The 19,604-nt window shown below is 42.9% G+C and overlaps 1 protein-coding gene across 1 annotated transcript in view; it reads right to left on the minus strand.

The window, feature by feature from the left end:
- The window catches only part of ALK (ALK receptor tyrosine kinase), a 516,691-nt gene extending 497,498 nt beyond the window's left edge, over positions 1-19,193 (minus strand). The window contains exon 1 of the mRNA XM_067565381.1: positions 18,521-19,193. Within this exon, the coding sequence (XP_067421482.1) occupies positions 18,521-19,193 (673 nt within the window). The remainder of the gene's footprint in view (positions 1-18,520) is intronic.
- Positions 19,194-19,604: the final 411 nt, after the last annotated feature.

Raw genomic sequence — 19,604 nt, forward strand, 5'->3', positions numbered from 1 at the left:
ATTTATTTGAAATTATTTTATTACCTATGAGAGTGAACATTTTTTGTAGGGCACAAAGGTCATTTGTGGCCTTAATTATATATGTTGAATAGAAGTATCAAGCAGGCTCACTCAGCACAGCACAGTCAGGACAAAGGCAGGATGCGTTGATCTTTCCTCAGAATATCAATTTGAGATAGATTCTTCTGGGTTGTCTGTAGTGCAAGCTCTAAGGAACTTTGCAAGGATACAGTTAATCCACATTTTTATTTTACCTGGAGACAGAATCTGAACCTCTGTCTTCAGAGACAAAAAACTTAAGTGGAGGCTAGAATATTAAGAGGACTATATGAATATCAGTGCCCTTACATTTCCTTTTTATTATTTATTATTATTATTGCAGTTTAAGTCCCATTCCCCACACCATACTTGCATCCCTGCTAAACAACTATATTTTCCTCCCAACACCAGACCTCAGGGCTCTGGCACTTCTCCCTTTGTTTACATTAGGATCATCTCCCTGCTCCTTCAGAGAACCTTTTATGGGAGTGCAGTTTCTCTCACGTACATATAACCCAAATTCCTGCCCTGACACCCTAGGGCATAAGATCCAACAGAAGACCAGCTTAGAAGAACAGCACAGGCTAACCCTCTAGACTGCAACAAGCCAAACTAAGCCCAAGCCCCTTCCCATCAGCCAGTGACAAGCATTCAGGAATGAGGGCTTTCATTATCCCACATACACATTTGACAAGCATGAGGACAACCCGGGGTCAACAAAAACAAGCCCAGCACCAGTGTTTTCTAAATGGACTAAGCGCTAGTGAAAGGTGCTGGATTTGATACCTTGAAGTTAGCTTATCACACAAAAGGTCCCAACTTTTGAGGTATACATAATGTGCCCAACCCCTCATTTATCAGGAACTATGGGTAGGGCTCAGAAGATGGTTCCCTTCCATCTTTTGGCTGGTGACATTGGAAAATGGGTGGGTAAAATAGACTTGTAGAGACCAATGTACAAGAGAAGGCCATTATTATTGTCAGATGGGAAACAGACCAGGCAATGCTTGTGTGTTCTGCCGCCCCCAAGGAACATCCACCTCTCTCTGCTGAGACTGAGTTATTTTATGCAGATACCTGTTCCCTGGGAACTGGGCTGAACCCCATCAAATCATTTCACACAAGCTTCCAAGCAACTATGAGATAGCATGTGAAAACTCTTTCTAACTGGTAATTTGATGATAAAAAGGCTTTATATCTCCTTAGCCATCTGAGGTCTGTTGAAGTAAATGGACAAATTTCTATTCATTTCAGTGGGCTTTGGACCAGCTGCCCAGTGCAGTCCTCCAAACAAACTCGAGACACTTAAAGTACACTTAAGAATTAGGGCTCCTAAGGATGATAAAGGGAACAGAAATTCCATTTACATAATGTAGCTTAAATTTGGGACCTGTCCTATCTGACTCTGTCCCTTTCGTCATGCCTAGGTATCATGACCACTACTTTATTCCCAGGACTCTACACTTCATATTGAAGTGAAATAGTGCCTTGCAGAGAAAATGATGCCATCCCCTTTGATTTCTCTCACCTATCAGTTCAATGCAGATCCCAGTGAGTCATCTACTTACCAGCTGCACATCTGGCTAACAGTTTTAGGGAACTGTCTCAGTAATAACTCCTGAATTTCTTTCCAGGTACTATGCTCCAGCTCTTTATAGATTAGAGGATATTGCTCTATTTATTCTCAGCTTCATATCCCTCTTTATGTTTATCTACCATCATTGCCATCTTTCAAATCATTGTATTTCAAGATAAGCCCTTCTGCATCTGATTACTGCTCTGCTGCTTATTATTTATTTTCCCCTCTAAATTAGATTTACATTACCTGCTTGCAGACTTCGCTTCCACTACACCATTACCTTAGCCATAGGTAGAGAATTTAAAATAAAAAACCAACCCCACAGAGTTCTAAAAATGATCCCTGAGCCATCATCAGTTAGATTTCACCAGTATCATTTCCTGCCATCACCTTGGTCAAACCCTTCAGAGCTAACACTACCAGATGACCTTAAAAGTGACTCCCAAAGGAAAAATATTGGATTGTGCCTTTTATTTGCTTTATATAACATAAGACCTGGAGTTTTAATTCCCCACTAAATATTAGTTATTCTGCTTTTTATTATTTAACCTTAGACTTTAATTAAGTGTTAATAAAAGACAGTTTTAAGCTAATTGAGATGGGAATTGATTTTTATTTAATCAAGTTTCACTTGCATAATTTCTCCAATGTAATGAATGTATAGTTCTCCAGTTGTTCAGAGTGTCTTCCAAGGAAAAAGTGGCTAGAATGACATACTGGCCCCATTGAAGTTAGTTGTAGTTTTAATATTGACATCAGTGGGCCCAGGATTTCATCCCTTAATTATTAATATAAAATAAGACATTCAGGCCTTCTTTATAGTACATGAATTAAGCAGGCTACATATTCAGGCTGAATGTTGAACAGAGCATATTTTGGTTGAGTCAAAGTCCTGGCCTCACCTGGCCATTAAAATCCCCATCACTTCAGTGATATGTGGTGTTCTTCACTTCCTCACTGCCCTAAACCCTTCTGTAACATTGCTGTGAAATGATAAACAGCTGCTGGGCTTCACCCTAGAAGTGGGTTGGTGGAAGAATTCATTTCTGTAAGCATTTAGTTTGTAAATCAACTGGTGAAGTGCTGAGAGATCATTCTGGATTAAAGGTACTGTAAGGAGAAGTCATTGCCATATGGTTTTAAATTTTTTAAAAAGCCATAATCATAGAGCTTCACAACCAAGTCCAAATGCCCAACGATTAGGATTATATATTTTTTTAAAAATCTATAAAATTCAGCTCTACTTTATATCATTTTTCTAATGTCTTGTACACGACTCCTTCCATGTCTCTGAGCTTACTCTCTCCCCCCATCTTCCTTATCACCCTGTCTGTAATTGTAACCCATAGCTGACAATTCATTTATCTGATATCCACAGTCTTTCAAACAAATCTACACTATTAGAAAAATCCATCTTTATTTCCTTTTCTAATTTGTTCCTCTTGCCAATAAGTTTCTCATGCCATCCATTATCTGAAATCAGTTGTGTTTCTATTTGATTCTAGTTCTGTTCTTCAAAATGGTTTGCTTTCCCATACTCTAGCAGTTAACGTGTAATCAAGAATCCTAGGTTTATTCTCTGTCCTACCATTGAGTCAACATGTGGCTCTGAGGAGGTCACAACCTATCTGTACCCAAGTTTATTCTTCTGTGAAATGGAAACAGTCATTTAACTACTTCACTGGGGTGTCATGAGACCCAGTCTTCCAAGCTCTTTAAGGAACTCAAAGGGAAGGCACTCCAAGACTGCTTAGAATCCATCATCATCATCCACAAATGATTCTACTCTAAAAGTCCCTGGGACTCTTCATGCAGCGGTTCATTGTTTATTTCCTAGTCAGTGCTGTGTATTTCATTAGAATAGAAATCTCCCTTCTCATTAATCTTGCTGAACAGCTCTCCTCTCCAACCTCTATGACACAATTTGGGATTCCTCATTCCTGAATATCCTTCACATGGAAAATCTGCTTTAAGTGTACCCATTTCTCACATATTTAGACATGTCATAACAAGGCCACCATGCAACTCCCAATGCATTTTAGAACTCTTCTGTTTTCACACCAAAAAGCTAGAGATACAAGCAGGAAGCATCTTTTAAGGAAAGTTACCACTCAGGTAATCTAATACAGAAAGTTACTGAGAGGGCCAACACAGCCAGGGAGAAAAGACTGATTAGAAAACCGGATAAATGTAAAGCTACTGATGGGTGAACATCAAAAGGTTCAGTTTGAATAGGTACTCAGGTTTAGAACTGTGTCCTGTGTTTGAGGTTTTAATGATGATGAGAGGAGAACTTTGTGTGCTGGCCATGTACGGAACCTGAGGTAAGTTTCCTCCCTCCAACCACCACAATTTACATTAGACCATTTTACCCTTAAATTGTAGGGCTGCCATAGCACAAGAACTCAACTCCCTGAAGCTTTGCCCAGAATTTGAACTGACCTTTTTCTGAAGTTAGAAAAAAGTCACTTGTGTCCTCACACAAACACAGTTTCATACCCTTCTGTGTCCCAGATGAGCTTAAACAAGCCAAATTGCTAGAAATGGAGGGAAGAGATGCTTGGATCCAGGATTTTGGTTCAAGCATAAAATCCCATGGTCAAGGTGCTTCCTTTATTTCCAAATGGACCAGAATCAGGCTATACTGACAAGCTCTGGAGAAAGTTTCTGCACGAGATATCCTGATGAGTGTTGTAGAGCCAAGATCTTCCAATCATTTGGATAAGCTACAGATTCAAGTGTGGAATTTTTCTCTAAATAAAATCTCTAAAACTTCTGAGTCCACCCATCATTAGAAAATACATGCCTGGTCTAATTAATTTCAGGGACTGTGCTCTTGGCCCTTTATATAATTTAGTGCATCCCCTTTGCCAGGACAGGATTGTTCCCTATAGCATATTCATTTATGCATTGCTTTATCCAATCCACTTTAAATGATCCATCCAATCTCTCTCTCAAAGAAATTGACACTCTTGACAAACTCATTCCACACAGCTAGTGTTTTAGAACTAGCACCTAAAACGCTACAGAGAACTAGAAGAGAGTAGTTCCTTTAAATTACTTCTTTTTCAAGTCAATATATTTTATATTGTTTTATAGGCAATACAAAAAGCCTGACACCCTAAATAGGTTGCACTGGTGATGAACCTCAATACATTAAGTCTTATGCATAGGCTGTTTTTTGATTACTTAATATCAGCCATACTCATTATGCATAAAGTGTTATTGAATCAGGTCTTAAAAACTTTATGCGGCTTTTGTGTGTGGAAATAAGAAAGGATTTTAGATTGGCAAGGCAGGAGAGGAAAAGTCAGGCCCTGTGGCTGATCCAAAAATTCTCAGATGATTTAAAACCTTAATTACTCCTGGAAAGTTAGCACTTCAAATGTTATCATTTGCTGAGTTCAGAGTGAAGTGCAAATTGGAATGAATGGGGATTTGGTTATAAACTGAAAAAAACTATTTTTTGTATTTTTGGAGGTGACACCATTAGGATGAGTGTGAGATACAGGATGTTACTTTTCAAGTGAATTCAATGTGGGTGAATGGCGTCATATTGATGAAGCCAAAAACTGCATTTCTAGCTATATAACAGGTACAGCACTGCAAGCTTTTGCACAGCTTCCTATTAAAGAGGCTCATCCCCAGTTGCACAATGCTCACTGTACACTTGCAGGCTACTAAGAACATAATACAATGCACACAACAAAAGATGCCACTTCCCCCCCTCACAAATCAAACATCTTCTCAAAAGGAAATAAGAGGGCCTTGCTCAGATGGATGCCATAGATATTCTTTAGGCAGTAATAAGGGACAAAGCCCTCAAAAAATTGCAGGCCCTTGACACACACCCAAAAAAAAGGCAGCTTTGCTTCCTCTCACACTCACAAGACTGAATCAGGACTTTTCCCAGTACAGCACTTCCAATCTCACTAGATTTGGCAGCAGACAGCTCCCATGTTAATTGATAGAAGGCCTGTCTTACATCGATTAACAACAACTATCTACGTATCACACACGTACACAAACACACACGTTAGTGTAGAGAGAGAACTCTTGCTCGTGAGGGTAAAACAGCAACCTCCAGGGTGCTTTAAAGCTTGATGCCTGTGTGGAGAAATTGTTGACTGGATGTTGAATGGATGTGACTGCAGAGGTCAGACAGGTCACCCTCCACACTGGAAGGCGAGATTCTGACCTGCAGAACAGAAAATGGAACTGCTCTTTGTAGTCAACAGGCTGTGCCTTCTGTTGTGTTTGTGTTCGGTGATCTTTCAGTACAAATAACTGAGTTGTTCATTACATGTCTGTGTCTCTCTGCCTCCTGATCCCACTGCCTAGTTTTATGGTCGTATAGTCCTACATGTAAATCAGCAACTGAAGTGAAACCTTCGCATTCCTAAATAGAGGGAACTCTTCAGAGTTTTACAACCTTACAAATGTTGCAAGGGTCATACCTTGCCACTAATCCAAGCACACTGCAGTCAATGAGGAGCTCAGCAGAAAATCTGATAGTAGGATAGAATGCCAAATATATAAATCCTTTAAGGCGACCTTCAAAGGAAAATAAAAATTGGGTTTGTAGTTTTATGCCTTTATTCATTCCTTTATGTATTATAATAAACAGCTGATTTTTTGTTTAAGTTTTGCTGGTCTTTTACATTAGAAAAAAATGGCTCTTATCTTACTTCTCCCAAAAGACTCTACAAACTACTGGAGGAGTTTTCAGGTGACCTCAGTGGTGCCCTGAAATTAAACTCGATTAAATGGGAAGGCAAGAGATTTTTTTTAGGCTTTTCAAAACTCATTTGCCTCTTCGGCTTTGTTAATACCTATTTAACACAAACACCTGAATAAAGAGCTGGGAGAAGAGTTGAATTTTCTCAAGACATGAACACTCCTGCCTCTCTGTTAAGGGCTGAGACAACTTGGGATATACATATGAAATCCAAACAAAGTCCTCCAATAAAATTAGGGAACACCAGACGGGAAAAGAGGAGCAAGCTGAGATGGTGGCTGTGAATGGGGAAGAGGATGGAAAAAGAGGGTTAGGGCACCATGGCATCTCTGGAAAGCCTTTGGGGCTGGATCTATGTTATGTTGTGGGAGCATATCTGTCAGCCTTCAAATCTATCAGCCAAGCCTTCAAAGTATGACAAACAGCTGGAGTGTGGGTTACCTGCATTTTGTTGTACCTCATATCATGATTGACAGATAATAGGTTTTATACTTCCAAAAATCTCATTTTCAAGGGTCTTTCTTCACTGCGTGAAAGAAATAGACCAGTTTTATGACCTGCTACTGATGGGAGAATTAATCTGGAAAGGTGTTCCTGCCCAGGGCCCTGAGTTATGTGTTCCTCTTAAGGCACAGAGCCTATATTTAAAAATTAAATTGTTTTTATTTAAATGTTACATAACACCGTAATGCAACTGATGTAACCTGTAACCTGTAACTCTTTGCAGTCCAGCACAGCACCTTCCAAAATAGCAGTAGCCTTTGGCCTCTGGAGTCACATCCCTAATTGTAACATAACAGCAGATGCTCCACAGAGGAGGGGGTTTGCAAAGAGGGTCCCCTGCCAGAGATTCTCATGAGGTACCAAGAGAGGATATTTGGGGCTCTATGCTGCCTCCCATAGAGTTAAGCCCCTCTCCCCCACACATTTAATTCAGCTCTCCCACCCTCAGTACAGAGAATTAAGACATCCCACCCCAACACAGATGATTAAGGCCCAACCCTACCTCTCTACAGGGTTCCACTGCTGCTGTCCTGGGCCCCTGCTTTTCTCTACAAGGAATGGAGGGGGAGCCTAGCTGCCAAAAGCGGTTTTCAAGGAAACGGGGCAAAGTTGGAGGGAGCAGGGTGAGCCAGTACATCTTCCACAAGACAAAAGGAGTGGAACCTGCCAGCCAGTGAAGAGCCTTCTCCTTATCTGATTAAAACCAGCTATGGTTTTCCACCTCTTTCCTGCTTATACAGGCGCGAGAGAGGAACTCAGCCTAGAGTTGCTCTAAGAGTGTCTCCTCAGACTTTCCCTATCCTCACAAGCAGACTGCTGCTACTTCTGTGGCACACTACCATAGTTTGCAGTGCAGGTCATGAAAGCCTGAGGGACGCAGAAGGTCTTATATAATATGGTACATCTGGGAGGCATGAGGAACAAGCAGAGCTGTGTGGGTGGCAACCTGGGGGAGAAATGAGATTTCTGGCAGAAGAGCCTTGAAGGGGGAGGAGAAGAGCTTCACTCTGACAAGCCACTAGCAGTTTGTCAGAGTAAAACCTGTCCTGTGAAAAAACCAGAGGTGGGAGCATTTGTGTGTCTCTTCTACAAGTTAGTAAATATGAAAGGGAGCCAGGTCAAATGTTAAGGGTGCACTCAGTGTCTGTGTAAAACTGCTTTAAGTGCCAGTCTCCAAGCAATCTTATCTATGGACTCACTCTCAGAATCTCCATGATGTGGCAGTTTGCAAACCAACCATTAAATCTTTGGGCTTTGAGGAATTCTACACTTTCCGAAGTTAAAACGTACACTAAGCAAATCAAGCAGAAGTTTGGCAGGAAATATTTGCATGGAGATTTATTCTGAATTGTCCATATGTAGATGATACATGGAATCCCTTTTCTTAAACATTTTATTAACCTTTTGCTGATGGAAAGAGATTGTAGATCAAGAGCTAGATGAGGTCAATTCAGCAATTATATTTCATATCGTCTTCAAACAAGTCTCTTTCAACATGAAAGAAAAAAGTAGATAAAATGAATTGTTGCTGAAATGTAGTCTTTTAGAAGAATAATTAACCTATAATAACTATTCTGGCCTCCTCTTAAGCCCTGAAAAGAAATCCTCTCTCATTAGCTTCAAGTTTAATTAGCATCAATAATGAAACCTCTCAAAAATAGCCACAGTTTCATGCTTCCTAATGCCTACATATTTTAATACACAATACTGCTGACAAAAGGCCATAAGGGCAGTGTGATGCTGTCTGGATTAGGGGGACCATTTATTATATTATTTAACATCAATATTTCAAAATTACAGTAATTTATATGAGATATGGCATCTCAGATACCATTAGAAAGGTTATAATTTGCTAAGCATGATGGTATTGTTTATGTGTATGTGTCATATTTGTATTGGAAGTTATGGAAATGTTTGATGTATCTGTATTTTAACTTGTGCTGTGTTTCTGGATGATACCCCAGGCAGAATGGTAGCGGCAATAAGCCTGCTTAATGGCCCATTAAGGGAATTCAAAAGTACAATAAGCCCAGGGAAAGAATCCAGGGGCTACACCTCATGAGTCACCAGGGTCACCTGGGCAAGTCCTGGACTCCATGTTTCTGTAAATTTCCAAAAACAGCATGGCAAAGGGTCTTAAAAGGCAGCTGCACCACATACATATCATCTTCAGTCTTCGTTCCTGCATACCTCTGGATCAACTCATCTACAACTGAAGCTGTGAAACAAAGGACTGAGACCCATCCAGGTACTGGATGTACATTAGAGGGACTGTACAAGCCTGCAAACTCCACAATTCCCCTGAAAATCTGATATATATGGACTCAAATCATTTGTATGTATCTGATTGTTTTAATCATATAACACCTCTCTCCTTGTCTGTTTCTTTCCTTTTAAAATAAACCTTTAGTTTTAGTTACCCAAAATACCACACTACCATCCAATCCTTTAGTAAGATCCAAACTTATATTGATCTGGCAATATGGCTGATCCTTTAGGGTCAGGAGAACTTTTCTGGTAAAGAGCATAGAGTTTTAAATAACTTCTCTCTTTACTGGACCTAGTAGCTGATTGGGAGCCGGAGACTGAAATGCAGTAAAGGGGGCTGTGTATATTTTGTTTTAGCTTCTTGATAACCAGTGTGGGGAATCAAAAACACTATTTGTGGCTGGTTGGGAAGTCTGACTTCAGTGTTACCAATCAGTGCTGGGAGAATCTGCTCCCCTTTTGCAGCCTGCCCTGACCTTGGCATTTTCAGGTGGCCTATTCTAGGCACGGATGGGTCACAGGCAGTTTCTGAAGACAGAACTTAAGGCCCCCCAACAGAGCAGTGGTTATCCTCTTGAGAACAGAATTTAAATCACAAAAAATAATATCCAATGAGGAACATGCCAAAAGCAAATTTGTCTAAGAGATGGGAGCTGAGAAAGAACTGTCTTTTGTTGGTGTAGGATCTAGGCCGGCATAGTTTGGTGTTTGGAGAACAAGATTTTTGAGTTCTATTCCTATAATATCTTGGGCAAATATGGATGCTTTCTTGCTTAATTCTTGCTTCTTGGCTATTTTTTGAAAGTAGAGTAAAGCAACAGTATTTGACGTTCTCTGTGAGAAGACTATCCTGCATTTGCAAGTTGATATAATTATCTAATGAGGTTTTTCCATTTCTAAATGTTAAGAGCTATCTGTGAAATTAGTATAAATACTCAATATTGTCACAGGGCTGCTGAGCCTTAATAGCATACATAAAGTACTTTGAGATTCTCAGATGAAAGGCATGATAAAAAGCCAGGTATTTTGGTCCATGCATATATGCCTTTACTTATTAGGCAGCTGCAGAAGTGAGAGAACCCAAGCATATGGGCTCTTAATCTGCGTTCTTTTAAAAAAAAAAGTCTGAATTTCCAAATGCTCAAGTGTGTCATAGGCCTTATAGTGCTTACAGCTAAAAGATTGAAAAAAAGTTATGGAAAAACATTTGAAGACATAACAGCACTAAAAACAGTGTGAAGAGGAAGGGAGAAGGGAGACACAAAAACAATATTTGCCAATGCACATGGCATTTACAGTGCTACAGGACTTTGCAATATATACGAAGTATAATTTTACCTCTTTACAATGAAAGAAAACAAGAAATAAGTGTTATAAGGGGGCCCTACACTCAGCAATGACAATTTATGCCTCTGTTCTATATAGGTTCTTATTCCACACATCACCATAGTAGCAGACTCTTCTCACCTGTTCACTTTGTTTAGGAGCTCTCAATCCATAGTCTGCTTCCTGGTCACTTGCTTCAGTCACACGCTTCCTCCAGGACTTGCCCATTAATTGAAAATGGGATTGCAGTTTTCTCCAGGTGCATAGTTTTGAATGTGCAAAATTTGAGACAGCTGCTTGTTACTGGGAAGATTTACGCAGGAGAAGGCTGCAGCTATTCACTTGACTACCATATGATACCACATGGGAAATCCAAATCAGAAACAGACTTAGCAGGCCCCTTCTTCTTGGATCAGCATGGAGGTGCAGCCTGCTCGCCGAGCTCACAGCTTATCGGTTGTTTGATTTTGCTGGGACCAGAACTGGAACTATAAGGAGGGAAACTATTCTCAGGGGATTTCTAGCAATGACCAGAAGCCTCATATAAAAAGTTTGTTTTCTGCAGATTTCCAACTCAGTTTTGACCTCAAATGGTTTGAAACCTTCAAATCACAGAAGATTAGTGTTGGAAGGGACTCAGGAGGTCATCTAGTCCAACCCCCTACTCAAAGCAGGACCAACCCCAACTAAATCATCCAGACAGGGCTTTGTCAAGCCACTCCTTAAAAACCTCTAAAAATGGAAATTCCACTACGTCCCTAGGTAACCCATTCCAGTGCTTCACCATGCTCCTAGTGAAAATTTTTTTTCCTAATATCCAACCTAGACCTCCCCAACTGCAACTTGAGACAATTGCTCCTTGTTCTGTCATCTACTACCACTGAAAACAGCCTAGTTCCATCCTCCCTGGAACCCTGTATCAGGTAGTTAAAGACTGCTATCTAGTCCTCCCTCATTCTTCTCTTCTTCAGGCTAAACAAGCCTAGTTCCCTCAGCCACTCCTCATAAATCATGTGCTCCAGCCCCCTAATCATTTTTGTTGCCCACCGCTGGACTCCCTCCAACTGGTCCACATTCTTTCCGTGGTGGAGGGCCCAAAACTGGACACAGTACTCCAAATGCGGCCTCACCAGTGCTGAATAGAGGGGAATAATCACTTCCCTCAATCTGTCGGCAATGCTCCTACTAATGCAGCCCAACATTAGCCTTCTTGGCAATAAGGGCACACGGTTGACTCATATCCTGCTTCTTGTACACTGTAAAAACAACGAGAGTCCTGTAGCACCTTAAAGACTAAAAAATTTCTGCGGGCATAAGCTTTCGTGGGCTGAAATCCACTTCGTCAGATGCATCAGATGTTTTTGCTGTATACAGACTAACACGGCTACCCTTCTGGAACTTGTACACTAACGCCCAGGTCCTTTTCTGCAGAACTGCTAGCTAGCTGGTTGGTCCCCAGTTTGTAGCTGTGCATGAGATTCTTCGGTCCTAAGTGCAGGATTCTGCACTAGTCCTTGTTGAACCTCAGATTTCTTTTGGCCCAATCCTCCAGTTTGTCTAGGTCACTCTGCATCCTATCCCTGCCCTCCAGCGTATCTACCACTCCCCCAAGCTTAGTGTCATCTGCAAATATGCAGGGGGTGCAATCCACGCCATCATCCAGATCATTAATGAAGATGTTGAACAAAACCAGTCCCAGGACCGATCCCTGGGGCACTCCACTTGTTACCAGCTGCCAACTAGACATTGAGCTGTTGCTCACTATCTGTTGAGCCCAATGATCTAGTCAGCTTCCTATCCACCTTAAAGTCCATCCATCCAACCCATACTTATTTAACTTGCTGATAAGAATACTGTGGGAGGCCAAATGCCACCTCTCAGGTGAGTGCTCTAACTACTGGGCCATGAAACAGGCAGATGTGGTTCTCTCTCAATCTCTCTTATTGAGGTTGTTACATTTGAATTGAGTAATTAAATATTAATTCACTGAGAAAATGTCATTCATTTTCTGGGCCATTAGGTCACTTAAGTGGTGGCAGATCCCTGTTCAAATCCCTTCTCCTCAGCAGGCAGAGGAGAACTTCAACTAGTGGCCTCCTACCTCCAAGGTGCACAATCTAACCATGGGCCTGAAGATTAAATACTCACTAAAGTCCCACACATAGAAGTCAAATAGCATATCCAAGGCCCAACTCCACAAAAGGTCACCATTGCAAAGTCAAATTGTTAGGTTCCTAGAAAAATCACAGCAACACCACCTCAGAAGTTTTGTGTATATCAAGATGGCCGCTGAGCACACCCACTGGATTAGACCCCCCACGAGGTAGGCGGAGTAATACTCGTATTCCCCAGGCTCCTGGATCACTCTGGGGCTCAAGCAGGAGATAGGCATCCAGACATCTAGAGTAAGGCAGCAGTGTGAGTCAGAAACACAGGTGCCTAGGGAACTTTTACTGCAAAAACTTAGGCACTGAGCAAGTTTGCATGCCTATAAAAACTTAGGCGGCAGCCCCATGGGAGTTTTATGGTTTACAGTGGCTCCTAAAAATAGGACAGAGGTGCCTAATCCCCAGATTTTGCATAGGTGCCTAATCCCCAAACTTCAGTGCCTAAGTACCTTTGTGGAGCCAGAACTGAACACTTCAGTTTGGCCCTAAAATGAGAAATTTGAGAAATGGATATTTCTTCCCCCTCTTTTCCCCCAAAAGCAGAAACATGAATGTGTTATACCACAACAGGCATGATAGACAAATCAGATTACACTGAAATTTCTGGGGTTTCCTATCAGGAAAAGGAGGGGGTCGGAGAGGATTAGCACTGGAAAATTGTGGGATAAACCTGTACATCTGACTGTTTGTTTCCACTTACAACTCTTTCAAAAACCTTGGGGTTCAGACTATAAGATTCATGCTCGCTCTTTGTAACAGCCTCATGAACAATAAGGTTTTGTGCTCATATGATGGCATCTTTCCTCTAAGGAATTCAAAAGGTGATTAAAAATTATCCCCACATTCCATATGGGGAAGATAACACACTGACAGATGGCCTATGTTACACACTTCCCTAGTGTCACACAGCAAGTTAATGATACAACTGCATATAGAAAACCCAGCTCTCCTGACTCAAGTTGACTGCTCTAGCCACTGCATGATCTGGCTGTGCCACATGCCATAATGACTTACACCCTCACTTAATATAGTTGCCTGGGGAGTAAGTTAGAACAGAATTTGATTCTTAGTTTCCCCTCTGTGAAGCACTTTGAGATTCTCTGGCAAATAGATTCTATTTAAGTGCAAAGTATTATTCAATATTCTGTTTTTGCAAATCAAGGATCTCCCAAGTTTGCTACCATTGCTGTACAGTACTTTATTTCTTTAAAGTGTCCATTCTCAGGTAATAAATTGGCTAATTTGTGTATACCACTCCCATCTACTGGATGCAATCAGAAATACTGTATGTCATAAGCCCTATATTGTTAGCAGCTAAAGATGATTCTCTTTAAGCACAATTGACAAAGCTTATAGCTTCAGGAAGCAGAAAGATCTAAGTTCTGGCCATGCAATCATAGTGAATTCCTGAGTAACCATGGTGTGCAGCATGTGACAGCCCTGAAGTTTCTAGTCAGCCACAGTCATAAATCAAAATCTTTATGTAAATCAGAAATTATTCTCAAAATGTGTTTCTTGCCTAAATATTTAAACACATAAATAACCTCCAGCCATTCCAGCTTGTCATTTTAAGCTTTCTGACATTTATTGTTTGGAAGAGAAGAAAGGTCAGACTTATCAAATCTGCATTTATGCTTTCATGACATTTTTCTCCAACTAAATTTTTCTGAATTAGAGAAGCAAGACAAATGTGGCACATTTTAGAAAGGACCTTTTTCAGCTAGGCACTTCAATCTGTACAGCTGCACTTATCTCTGAAGGTGATTCACACAAGGACAGTACTGTGATCCAGGAGACAGAGAGAGATTTGGAAGTCAGGAGATCTGGGTTCCATCTCTGCACTAAATTGCCATGTGCTTTCAGGCTAGTCATTAAGCCAAAAAAATGTTTAAAGTGTCTAAGTTTGGGTGCCTTAAATATTCAGTGACCAGCCTGGGATAGTTAGACCCTGATAATCAGAGGTGCTGAGCACCCATAGCTCATCTTTGCTTCAGTTGAATTTCTTGCAGCTCAGCAATTCTGAAAAAATCAAGCCCAATGTGTCTCAAGTTGGACATACAACAATGGAGGCATCCAATATTTAGCCAATACTTTGAAAAATGTTGGTCTTAATCTCTGTTTGCTCCAGTTGCTATCTATACCAGGATATCTATAACATGGAGATAATTATGCTGATCTTCCTCTGAGCTCTGAAGATAAGTGCAAAATACCGTGACTCTTTTCTCACTTTCTTTCCTGATTCACATGCATAAAGTCTCACATGCAGATCACGATTTCTCAGATAATGTTCATGCAATATGCAAGATGAACCAAGTGACCCGACTATGTTATGGTACAATTCAACCCAACACAGCAAAGCAGATTTTTCAACTGTCTTTGATATTGAGCAATATCTATGCATTTGTATGATAAAGTATTCAAGTCTCCCACCAACCCTGGTGAAAGAGATATTTATTCCCCATTTTTCAGACGGAAGAAAGAGAGCCACAAAAAGGAGATCAGGGAAAATAGCTTAAGAACATGCTGTGAATATTCACACAAATGAAAAATCTGAATGTTTTATCTGTATTTTTGCCCGTTTTCTGTTTGCTTTCCATTAATATTTTAGTGAATGAGTTCACTGCTAGGAGTGTTCATGGGAAAAGTGAGTTTTAAACAATAGTAAAAGAAAATTTGCAGAAAGGAAAACTTTGAACTCCCACACACACATTTGCATTGTAAACCTGATTCTAGGAGTTATGATCAGGGAGCAGAAACAATACTATATGACCGGTGTCCAACCAAAACAAACTCAAATTAGAAATATCTGGCATTCACACAGTGAACTTCTCGTGAACAAGCTATAGACCAAGAATCATTGTTGAAGTTATCTGGCAAATAGTTTTGAATAAATTTGAGAAAAATCTTAAACTGTTGTAGACAATTTGCAAATGCTAAATGAGGCTGCGTTTATCAAACAAGTTATTTGCTATGAATTTGCTCTGCTACAACAGAGAAGCTAAATTACTCATCCTAAAATCAGAGCAAGTCAGTGGCAAGGTCAGGAATAGAATTCAGTGATCCTGACCTGCTAGTACCTGCTCAAACCAACCACTCAACACATTACATCCTTTTAAAAAGAATTCAAATTCCAAAATGAAAAAGCTGACCCAATGGAACAGGTGCAACAGCTTATCTTCTGAAAGCACCAGAGTCTGGTGGTCTGGAGATTGACCCTTTTTCCTATTACTTAGGGCAGGGAAGAATGGGAAGAATCCTGGCAGAAACCCTCTCAAGCTATGTCTATACTTGAGATTAGCTCTGATTTAGCATTATAACACCTGTTAGCCAACATGGGTTAGATTAACACAGGGTTAAAAACATATCTTTATACCTACTGAAGACAAGCCCATACACCACAGCTCCCATCATTGTTTAACCGAGTGGAGCTAAGTTGGTTTTAGAAACTCAGTGTCCCCACTTTCAGCTGGGATCTTGGCCACAGCAACACTCAATCATGCCTCAGTTTCCCCAGTTTCAGCTAAGATCTTGGCCACAGCAACACTGGGCCCTGTAGGAAACTGCAAACAGAAAGCTGGGAGGAGGGAGCTGAACAGAGGGAAATTGACAGTATTTCTGGTCAGCGGGCTTCTGGGAATGGATTGGAGGACCAACAAGACTTAATGGTTGAGACTACCTGTGGCAATGTGTCTTCACTGTAGTTACCTCAGAGCAGCAAGATACTTTAACAAATATCTCCGGTCTGCTCTCCAGTTCAGGGAGCAGCAGCTCTCTCACCATGTAGCGCAGAAAGTCATTTTGGTGCATGAATGTGGAACATGTTAACTCAGGCACGGGTTTTCTCCTCAAGTCTGCAGTGAAGACGAGCCCCTTGGGCAACGGCTTCACTGGAGAGAAAAATAGTTAGCAGAAACAGCAAGATAACTAACATGGGCGAATGTTGACGCTAAAGTCTTACTGGAGACAGCACAGATCGTGTTACTACGATGTAGCTAGGTGAGCTCAGCCATGCTGGGAGGGGGCGGGAGAGACTGGATAGTGGTTTGGCCCCACCTAGCTACATCATAGTAAAAGCTACATACATTAGGATTTTACAGCCAGATCACTAACCTCTTGTAGTTCTCACTGTAAGAAGATCCCACCTGTAAGAAACACTGACAGAAAGCTAGCATTGGTGCTCAAACACTTGTGGATAATGAGAAGAAATCTCCATTGCTGGCCCAGAACAGACCTTCTAGCTAGGGACGGGGAGTTGATTTCAGATAACTGGAGCATGGAAGCAAGAATTTAAGCTACACGGTTTCATTGGAGACGTGCCCGTCCTAACAGAGCTGTCGCCCTTCCTATTACTTTAGCCTTTACAATGCCAGCTCACTTTAGCTCCTTGAATCCAAAAGGATGAAAATTAATTAAGTCCTAGTTTCTATCCAACTGAAAAAGAAGAACCACCTGCGTGCTCACGCCTTACATTTGTTCTATGCATTTGCTGTCACACTGTGTCCCTTCATAATATTAATGTTAATATTGTGTAAATTGTATACATGTTTTTGCTGCCTTGTAGTTGGTGATGGGGAGAACCTGGAAATCACTTGTTGCACTACAGTGAGCTTTGTCTCCTTTATTGCCAAATTAATTTCTCCGTTTTGTAGATCCTGATCCTGCACCACTTAGGCCAGTATTGGCATTGACTTCAACGAGAGCAGGAGCTGGGCTGCATCGTGGATGAATAGCTGGACTTCGAGTCCCTGTGTCCGAACGGAATAAACAAACTCAACCTGTTTAACAAAGCAGCTGGATGCTTTCCACATAACCTTGCCTATTGCGATCCCTCCCGACACATTCAGTTCTACTAAAGCATACTCATGCTAAAAACAAGACAGAAGTTTTGAAAAGCCCCCAAATCAGATTGATTCTTTTTCTTTCAGAAGCAATCACGTGGGTGGCAAAGGCAGGGACCTAACATTGGCACCCCACTGCTTCTCAGAGGGATACAGCCCCATTCGTCAAAACCAAGATTAGACCCACAGCGAGCTTCTAGCGCCTTTGCCCTTTCCCCTCTTACTTAAGAGAGTAAGGCAGTCTCCTGACGCTAGTCCTACTGGAGCTGGGGAGATAGGTGAGCAGGGAAATCTCCAGCGAAGGTGTTTGACCAGCGCTGTATGATTGAATCAGCACAAATGTTTCTGGTAGAGCAGATAAGACAGCATTGCAGGACCTGCAGTGCTGGTTACTGCCAACCACTGCCACTGGGTGCTGCTCCAGACACCCCGGCCATGGAACGGAGAAGGGAGGATGGAAGGGGGAAAGTAAAATCGCTTCCTAATGTCACTTATTCACACACAGCACGCCTCCTTCCATGGATGTAGTCTTCTCTGTGCTCTGCAGCTGGATGCACAATTCAAACTGACTAATGTGCAGAATGGGAAGAGAAACCTCTAGTAGGGAGCCTGGGGCGTTGTGGGGTCTGCAGAGCTGCAGGTGTGAGACTTCCAGGGAGGATCTCCCAGCTATTTATTTTTGACCCATGACATTTGATGAAATCTAGTGCGGTCCAAACACAACACGCTCTGCAGATATGTTTCTGAGGAGCCATAGCTACATGTCCCCTTTGCAGCCTAGCTTAGCTGTGTCCAGAGGGGTGTACTCTGGAGGCGTAAGGAAGCCCCACTCGGGAGGTGTAACACTGGCTATGGGGAGATCACAAACAAGGACTTGGATCCTGGCATGTTTTTCAAACTTTTCCCAGCCTCGGTGTAAGAGAGGAGCTAATGGACACAGTAACGGTGCCCATATCAGCCCCCAGCTCTTCAGCGTATGCAGAAGTTCACGGCTAGGTGGAAACACTGGTTTTATATGGGTGCAAGTCATAACGCCAGGGCATGCAAAGCAACTGCTCACCTCTCCTGGAGATCTGAAAGAGCAGGCGGGGCTGGGCGGCTCTGATCGCCGCGGATAAGCTGCTCTCCCTGCCCAGGAATGCCGCCTTCCTCTCGGGCATCAGCCGGATCCTCAGCCTTCCTTCTCCGGAGCGGATCCACCAGCTGAACAGCTCGGTGAGGTTAAACTCCAGCTTCCCCGCAGCTGTCTCTGCTTCTTCGCCCGCTGCCTGGGCAGGGTCCCAGGCGCAGCCGTCCCGCAAGCTCGCCTTTCCCACCTCCAGCACCAGCTGCTTGGCTCTGCGGAGCTTTCGCACCGAGCCTCCTTTCAGCACCTTGGACAGGGCTCTAGCCCGGGCAGGCTCCTGCGGGGATCCAGCCCCGGGCAGCCAGGAGTTCGCCGCCCGAAGCAGGGGCGAGCACTCCAGCACCAGACTGCAGCGCGCCCTCAGCCAGCCCACCTCTTCCCCTCCGCCCAGCAGCAGCTCCCGCAGGTAGGTCCGGAACAGGGAAGGCACGATGAAATCTACCGCCAGGCTCTTCCTCTGGAGCCGGGAGAAGCTGGGTGGTTCTCGCTGCAGCTGCTGCCTGGGTTGGGAGCCGGAGAGAGGGGTCCTCTCTTCCAAGCTCATGGCTGGGGGGATGCAGAGGAGCACCGTGGCCACAAAGAAGGGGGAAAGGCCGGCGGCTTTCATGTTACCATGTGATGGGGGAAGAAGTCACTGGGTTCCTCGGGGATCCCCCTCCCGCTCAGTCACCAGCTGGATTCCCGGGGATTCCCGGGTGATCCCCCGACTCCGTCACTGGCCAGGGCTCAAAGGAGGCACTGGATCCCTCACTCAGTCACAGCAGGCGCTGAAGTGAGCCAGTGATCCGATCCCCTGATGATCTGCTCCACTTCCAGCAGGAGAAGGAGGTGCGGGACTGTGGGGTGCGCCCTCCCGCTCAGTCACCCGCCGGATTCCTGGCAATCCCCCTACTCGATCCCCAGCAAGGTCCGGAGGAGCCACGGTCCGGTCACCGGCCCAGGCTCCCAGCCGCCGCTGGCCGGCTGAAGGGTCGCAGCGTTGGAAGCCGCTGTGCTGACTCCAGGGGCCGGTGTCTCT

Source organism: Emydura macquarii, unplaced genomic scaffold (genome assembly GCF_026122565.2).
Source record: "Emydura macquarii macquarii isolate MOO-44397 ecotype Brisbane River unplaced genomic scaffold, CSIRO-AGI_Emac_v2 contig_2676, whole genome shotgun sequence".
NCBI classification, from domain to species: domain Eukaryota; kingdom Metazoa; phylum Chordata; order Testudines; family Chelidae; genus Emydura; species Emydura macquarii.